This window comes from Balearica regulorum, chromosome 26 (assembly GCF_011004875.1).
Source record: "Balearica regulorum gibbericeps isolate bBalReg1 chromosome 26, bBalReg1.pri, whole genome shotgun sequence".
In the NCBI taxonomy this organism is placed as follows: domain Eukaryota; kingdom Metazoa; phylum Chordata; class Aves; order Gruiformes; family Gruidae; genus Balearica; species Balearica regulorum.
Window position 1 is genome coordinate 4,485,508 of NC_046209.1, and position 12,166 is coordinate 4,497,673.

Below are 12,166 nucleotides of genomic sequence, written 5' to 3' on the forward strand. Positions count from 1 at the left end.
CATTCTCTGGGCAGGCTATATTTGTTGCCTGGGATTGATGGGTTTTCTCCCCTTGGCCCTCTTCCCAGAAAAAGCAAATCATAAACAGAAGGAGAATATTGGTGTCATGTCCTGGGCATTAACCAACGTGAGGGAAAATGCTCCGCTTGCCGCCCCCCGATCGCGACGGCGTCCCAGCAACTCGGTTCAGCTAAATGGAGGGGGGGGGAAATCCCATGCACCTCCGTCCCGGCGCGGTAGGAATGAGGGGGAGTGCTTGTGTAGGTGGCCAGAGGGATGCTGCTGCAGGATTTTGGGGAGCAGGTCGGCATCCCCTGGGCTGGGACAGCCCCATCCCACCACGGGCTGGGAGTCAGCTCTTCCCCCTGCATCTCCCGCGGGCGAGCAGCAGCATTCCCGCTCTCTGCAAAGGGCCACGCTGGTGGGGTTTGGGTTTTTTTGTTGGTTTTTTTTTTTTTTTTTCCCTTTTCATCCAAACGCCGCTCTTGGCTGAGCGGAGCCAGGATGTAGTGAAGCAATATAAACACCATCCTTCAGCAGGGCTGGCCGCGCAGCCGGCGTCCCCGGGAAAGCAGCCTGCACTCTGTAACGCAGCGGTTTCCCCTCGCCGTTGGGAAAGGGAGAAGGCAGCCACGGGCGCAGGGTGCGAAACCCGCCCGTGGGGCATCGCACGCGCTGGTGAACCCGCACGGGCTGGCGGACCTGCGGCAAACGCTGCTGGGACCAGGCAAGCTCAAGCCATCTTGCAGGTGCACGGAGTTCCCAAAAAACGGGCTTGCAAGGTGCTGCGGAACCTCGAGGGAGAGTTTGGATGGAAATTAAAAAAAAAAAAAAAAAAAAAAAAGGCCCAAAATAAGCAGCCGGGGGATGCGCAGCGGGAGCAGGATGGGGAGAGCAGATGGGCGGCCGTCAGCGTGATCCGTGCCGTGCTCACGGCAGATAAGCAGCTCACTCTTGACTTTAAAAAAAAAAAAAACCAAAACAAAACACCAAAACCGCACCCAAATCTAATAATAATAACTGCACTCTCAAGGGCTTGGGTGCTTTCCAGTTCTCACTACTATAAAACTAAAATTAGTTTTGTTGCAGAAGCCTCCAGTAAAAAAAAAAAAAAAAAACCCCAAAAAAAAAAACCCCAAAAACGGAACTAGAGCAATAAAGCAAGGTAAGGTGTTGCAGAAGCAGAGCAGGACCAGGCACCGTGGGAGGAGGGTTTGGAGCCGAGTTTCCCGGAGTTGCCTCCGTTTGTGTTACCCTGAGCCCAAGGAGGTGGCTGGGCGACGGCGGGGCTGTTGCGTTTCCCCAAGTGGCTGTTTGCACCCCGGTTTGGGAAAGGGGTTTTTTTTTTTTTTTGCAATATCTAGGGATTTAAGAGGCCTTGATTTGCAGGCACCTCGCGGGCTGAGGGCTCCCTCCTCTCACCAGCAGCAGGGACGTGACGGGGCGCAGGAGCAGGCTCAGGGTGCTCGGCCACCCCGGACCTCATCCAGCTGCAAAACACCCCCCAGGTGCACCCATGCGCAGCGCAAATCCAGTTTGCAAACCCCCCAAAAAAAAAAAACCAAACCAGGCCTACTGGGGAATAAAACCCCCGATGCAAGGCGCGTGTTACAAATCAACCTGAATAGCTCAATTCATTTTTTTTTCCTTTTTTTTTTTTTTTTTTTCCTTTCACCCCACCGGCAGCTGAGCACCGGCCCGTGCAGAGGTGTAGGGGAAGGGCCTGACATCTGCCGCTGCGGCGTGGTGGCCGAGTGCACTGCGCCTGCTTTTATTTTTTTTTTTATTATTATTTTTTTTATTTATTTTTTTTTTTGGGTGCAGCGGGGTTGCTTGCAGCCGGGATTTGCAGCCGCAAAACTCCCCGACCAGGTCTCAGGGTTAGCTGGGGCGTCACGGCCGGGGCCGAAGGATGGCTTTTCCTTGCGTGTCTTCTTCCCTGGGTCTCACTCGGCGTCCGTCTTCTACGTGAAGCTCCTCCGGCTCCGCCGCGGGAGCGTCGCTCGACCCGTGCCGTCCTGCGTCGCTTCGCTGCCGCCTGGGCATGGAAATGTGGTTCCAATAGAAAGGCTGGTAGTTCCCTAATGCCTTCCATTTCTACAGCCCTCTCCGCTGTAACAGGAGCCGGAGCTGTCCGGAAGAATGTCTACAATGCAGAAAGGGCAAAAAAAAAAAAAAAAAAAAAAAAAGGATGGAAAATTCCCTCCTCAAAGCTACAGCAAAATCTCATCTGGCTCCTTCCTCATCATCCCGTGCATTATTTATTGGTAATAATAATAAACAGCGTGCAACACCTATCGGGGGGGGTGTTTTGAGGTTGGGGGTTTTGCAGCTTGCCTGGCTGTCGCCGCAGCTTTGCTGGTCGCAGCGGCACGTCTCCCCGGGACAGGAGGGTGTTTCACGGCGTTTGAAAAATCGGGAGGTTTGGGAACGCGAGTTGATGTTTAAAACTATTCTGGCGGTTGTGACAGCGCAAAATATGAGTGTTATGTTATCCCGGCTCTCCGACAATGAGTTATGGGATGTTTCATTGTGCTTTACTATACACATCTCTATACGTACGCGCCTGTGTTTGTGTAACGCTGGCCGGTGCAGGAGGCGGCCGAAGCGCCGCGGCTCCGGCTCTGGCTCCGATCCACCCGTCACTCCCCTCGGTCGGGATCCCATTTGCTGACATGGTCTCACTCCCGATTTGGTATCTGTGAGGGGGAAATGGGTCTAACATCATTGTTTCCACTCGATGAAAGCACTGGCAAAGGGAGCGTTCCTTATTTAAACAGGTCCAGAAACTTGCTGGGGAGAAATCACTTTCCCAATTTATCAAGACAAATTATTTTTCGGCGGTATTCAAAACTTCAGCCTTCTCCCCTTCGTAAATAGGGCTACCACATGTTTTCGTTCTTGGTTAAACAAGGCGTAGCCTCAAACTTGAGGCCCAAGGGGCGGGGGGGAGGAAAAAAATAAAGGAAAAAAAGGGGAAAAAAAAAAAAAAGGAGAAAAAAAGGAGACTTGTTTCACCGCCGTCAGCGGGAGCAGGATGGGAGCGCACGGTCCGGCCCACGGCTCCGCTCGGCACCATCCGGATAAACCCGTTCCGGTATTGTCGGGTCTGACCGACCATCTGCAGAAGTTGATGCAATGCATCTATATTTTAGTACTCTCTATTTATTCGAAGTAACTTATGTTATTTATTTAGATACCATAGTGTGCCATCTACGTAATGCGTTCTTTCTCTCTTTTTTTTTTTTTTTTTAAATTTTATTTATTGATCCAAATGGTGCCAAGTGCAGTTTACATTTATTACATTTTTACCATTTATTCTGAACGTTGGGGGGAAAAAAAAAAAATGCAGTATGATATTATTTTTTTTTAAACAAATGTAAACTCGGGTGTGATGCTGTTACATACTCACGACAAAGTGAAATAAAAGGAGGATTATATTGATTTCTCTCTGGTTAGCTTCTTTCACTGCTGTCTACGGGTAAGCGATGGCAGAGTGACGTCATGTCCCCAGCCCGGGGATGGGGAATGGCCGGGGAAATGGGAAATTTGGCTTTTCTTTTGGGAGAGCAGAGACGGGCAAAGGATAGCAGGAGCTTGGCTTTATTTTCCAGTTTTCCGCAGAAATCTCCATGCACACCTGCAAACAGCCCCATTTCCTTCGTTTTAATCTGCTGAAAAACTATATTTATGCAAACCGACGATTTGAGACGTTACCGAGACCTGGGCCGTTGCCTGCTTGGGTCTGGGCTGGTTTAGCTAGAGAAATAATCATCTCTGCCCCTTTCTTGTAAAGGCGCTTCCAGTTGGGTTGGCTCAAAGGCATGCCAATTCTGGCAAAATCAAATTTAAAAAAAAATAAATAAATAAATAAAATACAAGGTTTTGATAAGGTCAGCCAGAAAAAAAAGTTTCAGTTGCTCATCTGGAAGCGGTGCTGAGGTTAGAAACATATTTTATTTTATAGGGAGAACGTCTCAGAGTCAGCAGCAGGCATTGGCTGCGGTTTTGTTGCTCTTCTTATTAGGATGATTATGGTGCTTAATATTTTGTTTTGGGTGAAATGTTGCAATTTGAAAGCCCGGCCAAGTTCAAGATGCAAATGCGTTTCAAAGCTGTGGAAAACGGAAGCGCTGGCACCAACGCCGCCAACGCCGCCGCCGCACACGCACCGGTCCCACCCCAGCTCCTTCTCCCTGCTCGCTGGTTCCCCGTAGCTCCGCGGGGGACGGAAGCCGGCGGTGAGGGGGGGGCTCATCCCGCCAGGACTGAGCTGGCTGCCCAGGGACCTGCTGGTTTAAGCCCCGTTTTATCCCATGTTAACCCCATTTAACAGACGTTGACCCCTTTAAACGCGCATTGCCCCCATTTAACGTGGGCTACGGCCCAGGTAACGCACCGTACCTCCGACTAACCCCCCCTAATTAACACATGTTAACCCCGCTGAATGCACATTATCCCCAATTAACACATATTATTCCATCTTAAGGCATATTGCCCCTATTTAACATGTTATGGTGTTTAACGTGTCCTGCGGAGCATCATGGAAATGCCTGCACCCGCGTCCTTTAAAACAGCCCTACTTCCCACCCCAGTCTGTCTAGAAAAATACAATTTTTAATTTTTTTTTTTTTTTTCCACTGAAAAATAGGCTGAAAATATCTACCGCCGATGGTGAGAGTGGGTACAAGCTCCTGCATTTCTTTGCAAAACACCCCATCTTGAGCAAAGCCAGCGAGCCGCCCCGCTGCTCTGCCAGGTTTGGCACCAGACAGCGGGGAACAACTTGGGGCGGGGGGGAAAGAAAAAAAAAGCAGCTAAAATGCTTTTGAACCACAAAGGTTTATAGCGGTTTTTTGGGAATGGAAAAAAAGGTCTGTTTATATTCCCCCCTTATGCCACCCAGAGGCCTGACAGCCGTGGCCGGCTCGTGGCCGAGTCAAACATTCACGCTCGAAGCTCCACTTTGTAAATATTTTATGAAGCATCTTTTGAGACTCATAAATCTTTGCGTGTGCTCACGCATGCGTACATGTGTGTACGTGTGCGCGTGCGCTCCAGAAACTAAGAAAAGCTGCGATCCTGCTGCCAGCCTGTCCAAAAAAAAAAAAAAAAAAAAGCACAAACTGTAGTTTTAATGACCAAATTGGAGAGGGCTGCTTGGAAAATCTGACTCTTCCAAGAGCACAACAACAAAAAAAATAATAAAAAATTAGAAAGAAAACAATGTTTGCAGGCAACAGCGTGAAGCCAAGATGCAGTGCCGGGCTGGGGCCGGGGATGATTTTGGGTGCAATTTCTTGGAGATTAGATGCATGTTGCCAACTTTCGTAGTGTAAGTGGAGATTTTCACTGGCTGGTGCTTGAAAGCCCCAGCTGAAAAATCCAGCTCTCAAATGACGTTCTGTATTCATGTGTTCATTTTTAAATGGAAATAAGTAACAGGCAGGAAATGGGATGCTGAGAGTGCTCAACCCCACCGCTCAGTTTGAGCTTCTCAAAATTACCTCCCAGTAAGAAAAAAAACATGGGAAAATAAACCCAGCCCCACTTCAAACTGGAAAACACGAAATAAAAGTGAAGACAAGAGTGTGGAGCTTGCAAGTCTCAAAAAAAAAAAAAACCCCACCCAAAAACCCCAAAAGAAAAGCCATATATATGGTGATTTCTGCCCCCCCCGCCAATATCTGGCCACAAATATGAAGCCCAGGAACGACAATATTCATTGCTTCAGCTGCTGCTGGGGATTCGCCACGAGGGACGGAGGAAGCTCGGTGGTGCTGGACAGCCGTGGAGAAAACAGAGTTTTCATGTTCCCCCCCCTCCCAGCCTCACTGGAGAAAACAAGGAACAGGTTTCCGAAGCACGGGGGGTATCTGCCTGCAGGCTCAGGAAAGACGGAAATAATCGAGTTTACAGGGTTGGTGCAGGCACCTTCACCCACCCAGGAGGACAAACCCACGCGTGATGAAGGTTGGGTGCTGGTAAGGCTCCAGCTGCTGTGTTTTCAGGGTTTTGGTGTATCTGAGCCTTTTCTCTTCCCTTCCCCAAACGCAAAGCTCCACTCAGCCAGCCTTGCTGAGGTTTTTTTTTCTCTTTCTCCCAAGCTCTGCCTCTCCTCTTGGCTTCCCTCCGGCCCTGGTGTCTCTGCAGAGCAGGTCAGACACTGCTCCTAAAACTCCGTTTTCAACATTATCTCCCTGGTTTCCCACGAGGAGCAGCCTCTTTCTCTCCTCTTGGGGAAAAACCCCTGTACAGCTCTTCCCTTCTCTGCTTTTTGCAACATCTCTGCCCAAAAGCATCATCTGGGAACACTTCACCCTGCCTCCTACCACCGTTGGGTAAAAAGGCAGGAGGTTTGGGGGTAAAGGGGGTCTTTTCACATCTTCTCTGCGAGGGACTGAAGCAGCCCCTCAGGCTGGTATCTCCCAACTGGGTGTGGAGGAGGAAACCCGTTTCGGCAAGGCGGCTGCAAACCCCAGCACCAGAGTTTTGGGAAAAGACGGACTGTGACTTCCCCGCGCCGTCTCCCAGCCCCGGGCCCCCGTGGCGCAGCCATCCAGATGTTTCCCTCGATGAAGTCCCCCCTTACAGAGTTTCCCAAGTGCGGTGTCAGCTTTCCCATCCCCTAACGAAATCAGCCTGCGTGCGGTTCCACATCGCCCACAGGCATCCCTTCCCCAGGCCATGGCAGCACCGAGCCGCGGCTCAGGGAAGGAGACGAATTAATGCGATATTTCGTCCTGCCAACCCCACGTCCCCTCCTCAAGGACCACGGCTTAATCCTGGCTGGGTGCAAGCTCCTAACACCCCATGGTCTGCCCAGCCCTGAATGCTTCAGCGGAACTAAAATTCATATTTTGGTTGCCCTCTCGCAGGCTGCAGCACAATGTGAGGGATGAGGGTGAGGACAACATTCGTAAATCTGCCCTCCCTGATTATTTATTTTGCCTTTGCTCCTGCAGCCTCACCGGCTGGCCAGCCGTGGGGTCAGCAAGACCAAGGCTCACCCAAGTCCCCAAGCAGCCCCTGGTTGCCCATCCTGGCTGGCCTTGACCTGCCACAATAACCCCAGGCTCAAGCACAAAAGGAGAGAGAGCTGATCCCCCTGGTGCTGCCATTCCCCAGTTAAGAGTCCAAAAAACCTACGGGACTCGTCTCTTTTTAATAGGTGATAAATGACTCCAGGTCTTGGAAGCAAAGGGGAGCTGGGGAGGTTGGCAAGAGAAACCGGGGGATTTCTTGCAGCTGTTTTGCTGAGCGGGTGCTCCCAAAATGCTCCCCGGCCGCAGCTGGAGAGCCTGCAGCAGCAGGAGGCATTAGCAGGGATGGATAAATTATGTTTGACTTTCCCTGTAGGTGGAAAAGCGGTTTTCCACAAGGGTAAATAGCTCAAATTTGGGACAACTGGCCCTCTCTGCATGCAAGATGTCTACGAAATGGATGTGTCACAAGCCCTGTCCCACTGGCCCCCTATGCCAAGGAGCCCAAGGATTTTTCAGGTGCTCTCCTGCCATTCAACATCCCCCTCCATCTGTGTCCCAGCCCCCTGCGTCACAGCACACGGCCACCTCGAGGTGTGCGCGCCTGCTGTCGGTGTGGAAATCCTTCTGCTTTGCAGAAACGCTCTTTGTTCTGCTCGAGAGAAAAACTCTCCCTAGCCTGGGGCTTCGCTTTGGCATTTCCATCAGGGAGATTTTTCAAGTTTGGCAACGCATTTATTTCCACTTTAAAACTACCCTGAGTTTCAATCTGGCTCTTCCCTGCCCCTCAGCACGTGAGTTACATGTTTCAGGTTGACCTCAACCGAAAACTTCCAAATTTAACTTTATTTTTGTGCTCCCCTGACAAACCCCTAGCATTCGCTTTGAGTCCAGTCCCTCCCCTTCCCCTCTTCCCCGCAGCCAGCTCCCTTCCCAGCCCGACGCCAGAGGGGCTTTCCCCATCCAGCCTCTTCCCAGCACTACGGTGCAAAGACATGGACGTTTCCTCCCTCCCGGAGCGCGTTGTCACCAAAGTGTGGCATTCCCAGAATTCTCAACCGGCGGCGGCTGGGCAAGCTTCGACTGTGCTTCATGCCTTCCTTCAATAGGCTTTGGAGAGGCTTCTTTTTACCTTTTTTTTTTTTTTTTTTGCAGCTCGGGGATGTCCTAGACCAGTGGGGATATTTTTCCATTGAATGGTTCTTAGTGAAATTTTCTTCTGGGAATTCGTCCTGTCGCTCTTTGAACTGGTGCAAACCTGTAATTTCAGCTGCTCGTGGTGCAACGTTGCCTCCCTGCCCTGAGCTCCTCTGCAAACCAACCTGAGCGAGGGCCGAAAGCGACCTGCTCCGTGCCGATCTGGGTGGGCTCCCCAAACCTCTGCTACTGCCTAAAGGTTCCTGCTGGATAGACACGTTACAGAAGACCTCTGAGGCAGCTGAAAGGAAGTTTAACCCACAGCCGTTCACAGTCTGTGCAGAACGGAGGGATGTAAAGCAGCAAAGGCTCTGGCTGTGCCCGGCCACGTCTCCTTCCTTGCTTGGCTGTGGCAGCAGTGGTGCTCCTGGATGAGAAAAGGGTCAGTCATTTCAGGAGTTGCTTCTCTCTCCTTTTTTGATATCTAATCTAGTGCCTTCCTCAGAAACAAGAGGGTTTCTTTCTTACCTTTGCAGATGAAATAATGTTGAAGTTAAGAGCACGAGGTACGTGAACTGCACGGCACACGTATACACATTACATATGCTCTAGTACTCAAAAAGGCTGTTGATAATATTTGCTTGTTGCTAGTGCGTCTATTAAGGAGCATTTCAGAGAGCCCAGGGTGTGTTTCCTTCCAGGGGACCGTGAGCAGTCTTGAGCCCAACTTAAGTGACACCAAACAGCCTCCTGCTCTGCCAGGTCAGTGACAGGACGAGACTGTTCATAGAGCTCACCTGCAGAACATTATTCATCTCTTATCCACATCAGCTCAATCAGTAATGTTAAAATCTTCAATTTCTCCAGCTGCTCTGAACTGAACTGGCTCTAAAGATGGGAAGAGCACCAGGGTCGGTTGATGAGATCCTAGGAGCTACATGCTCAAGGAGGAGATGTGTGCGTCTGCAGGCAGACAAGGCAGAGGCAGAAGCACGGACAATTATTTGGCAATAAAAATGGATGCCTCACAAGTTTATTGCTCTTTGAAGCAGCCAGCAAGCACATGGCTAAGGAAAATGTGGCAAATTTGTCCACCTGAATTTCCAAAGGGGTTTGCTAAGGTCCAGCAAGGGCTCTTCAAGAAACTAAGCAGCCTCAGGAAGGTCCCATCTAGACAGGTACTGTTAGGAGGACAGGAAAAAGATGGGAAGGAGAAAGGTTCAGATTTCAGGCTGAAGGATTTGTTTTTAGGCTGGTGCTGATCAGTGTATTCAACCAACCTGCAAAGCAGAGAAAAAAAGAAAGGTGGTAAAGGTTGCTAATCGAAATAAGGGACTCGCAGCGCTAAAGGCAAGGTCTTGCCGATGGTCCTTCTGCTACAGAATGACTGCGGGAGGAAATCCAGAGGGAATTCTTTGGAAATGTTTCCTAAACGCTGCTGATGGAGAAAACAATTGCATCTCTGTATGCATTGCTGGACTCTGAGCTGATTTTCCTCATGGAAACATCCTGGGGTCAGGACAGACCTTTGAAAAGCTCAGCTCAAGGATCAGCAGCAGTCAAGAAAACAAACCGAATGTCCAGAGGTATCGGCAGGGAGCCTGGGAGGGCACAGCTGTGTCTGCCAACTCCATGCAATGGGGCTCCTCTACCTGAAAAGGAAACAATATCCAGTGATACGACCTGGACAGCAGCAGGAAGCTCAATAAAGGCCAATTATTCACTGATTTTTTAAACATGTAGCCTAGAGACATCAGTCCATGCCAGAAGTTGCGATGGTCAAGGCAGACAGGAGGAAGTAGCTCATCACGCGCTGATCCCGAGCGTCTCCTTGCCACAGGGTGCTGCAGGCACTAAAACTTACGGTGCTTTCAGGGGCATCCTCGGCACCCCACGCCTTACCTGCACCAGTCTGCTGCAGTCAGACCTCTCCTCAAACCCACACTGTCTTGCCAGCCTGTCCAAAAAACAGCCTTGTAAAATCAATTGAGTAGTTTCTGTCTGTTTAGCATCCCGATGCAGCATCCCAACGGCGGTCAGGGAGAGCCCGAGGCAGAGCAAGGGCACGACTAGGGCTGCGGGGCTGGGAGAGAGGAGCGTGGCCAGTTCCTCCTGCAGCAGCAGGCACCCCCGTGGCGTGGCCACCCCTTCAAGTTGCAGCTTTGCAGAGTACAAAGTCCTTGAAACAGGTTTATGATTGGTATTGCTATTTCGCCTTCCCCCTTGGCTACTTGCTTTGGCTCTCCAGCCTGTGGAGCTGATCCAGAACTCTTTGCAGAGACTGGAGGTGAACTTCTCCAAAGACCAAGCTACAGCCAGCATAACAAGTTGTTCAGGTAACTAATAGATCAGCAAAAAAACCCCAATGTACTACTCTATCTGACAGTCTATTCTCCAGTAAGACAAAGACATACAAACACCTAATTGCTTCCTTGTCCTTGTTCGCTTCAAAGCTCCTCTTGTCCCTTCGCTTCCATCAAGTTCAATCATTCTGTGAAATTGCAGCCCGCCAGCGAGGACAAAAAGATTGCAGCGCAGCAGAGAGCTGAGCAAACAGCAGTTACACGAACCACTCAGACAGATCGGGTACAACCTGGTACCTGGCCTCTGTCGTCTGCAAGAAGTGACAAGCTCTACAGACATGCAGGGCCCAGCCGGCCCCCGCCACGGGTTTCAACCACTTGCGCCACTGGAAGTAGCGTTGGTATCTCTCAGCATCCTCGCTGAGCTCCCACAGGTACCGCGCCAGGTCCCCAGCACTGGCAAAGTCATCGACATGGATGAAGGAGTCAGGGGGCAAGAAGCGCTCGTAGTTTTCTCGAGGAGGCCCCAGCACGACAGGGACGGTTCCAGAGGACAAGGCGTTCCTCCAGAGCTTCTCGGTGATGTAGTCTTCATGCCGTGAGTTCTCGAAAGCCAGGTAGAAGCTGTACTGGGATATAGTGGGAAGGAGCTTGTCCCAGGGCAGAGGCAAGTGATGTCGCCCATAGACGTCTACAGCAATATGTTTCTTCAGCTCCTGGTAGTACTTTACCCGGTGGGAGCCTGCTCTCCAGTTGCTGACTACCCAGGCCACCAGCTTGGTCTTGGGTGGGATCCTGAGGGGCTGGGGCTGGCCAAGGAGCTGCAGCTCCCCATAAGGGGTGAAGATGTCTGAGTCTCTCCGGTAAGACATGGTCAGGTTGAAGAGGTTGTCCATGGCACCTAAGTTTGGAGAGTTAGTTGGTGACTCCAGGTTGAACCAGATCCAGCGCTGAGACGGGAGTCTGGGGAGCTGGGCCAGCCTCTCCGTGTCCCTGCACACATCCCTGTGATGCATAATCACAGCATCAGCCTTTTTGGAAAAGCTACGGTTGATGGTGAAGTGGCAGTCCGGGGTGCCGTAGAGCTCTGAGCAGTTTATGAAGTTGAAGTGGTGCCCAAAGGGCCACTTCCACAGCAGGATGGTCAGCCTGCGTTCACCCTTTGGTGGGGCACTGGTATTTCCAGCATGGGCTATTTGCGCAGAGGGACTGGAATCGTAATGCTCTGGCTCAGAAGTCCTGAACTGACGAAAAGAAGCAAAGAGACAGCAGCTGAAGATGAAAATGAAGAGCAGGAAGGTGTGGAGTTTCTTGCAGGAGATCTTTTTCCCCTCCACAAGCTCCATGAATGGATCTGCAAACACCACAGACAGGACAACGAGTGATGGGTGCACAATGACCCCAGCAGGGAGGTGGCTCTGGGTACACTGTTTGGCAGGGAGGTACGCACAGGCACTCACGTGACAGCACGAAGACCTGAAGTACATTTACCTCCAGCCGCCTCTTTGCAGAAAGAAAGGTCACCTCTAGAGTGCCTGGCACAAGGCGCTTACACACACACTCACCTGCAGGGCACAGCCACCCTTCTGCAGACCCCCTGCTTCCCTCCATCACCACCCACTGCCTTTCCTCCTCAGCCCCCTCTTCCCCCCCGTCATTTCCCAGAAGAGCCGCGAGCGGCCCGTCGCAGGTTCCTTGGGACGCGTGGTGGCCTGCTCTGTCACGGGGAGACCTGTGACCTCA

At 51.2% G+C, this 12,166-nt stretch overlaps 1 protein-coding gene across 1 annotated transcript; it reads right to left on the minus strand.

Annotated features, from left to right (window-relative positions):
* Positions 1 to 9,301: 9,301 nt before the first annotated feature.
* LOC104641470 (4-galactosyl-N-acetylglucosaminide 3-alpha-L-fucosyltransferase FUT6-like) lies at positions 9,302 to 11,901 on the minus strand. The gene has a single exon (XM_010310130.2). It carries the CDS (start codon positions 11,767 to 11,769, stop codon positions 10,681 to 10,683), a length of 1,089 nt encoding a protein of 362 aa, XP_010308432.1. The 5' UTR covers positions 11,770 to 11,901; the 3' UTR covers positions 9,302 to 10,680.
* Between the last annotated feature and the right edge of the window lie 265 nt (positions 11,902 to 12,166).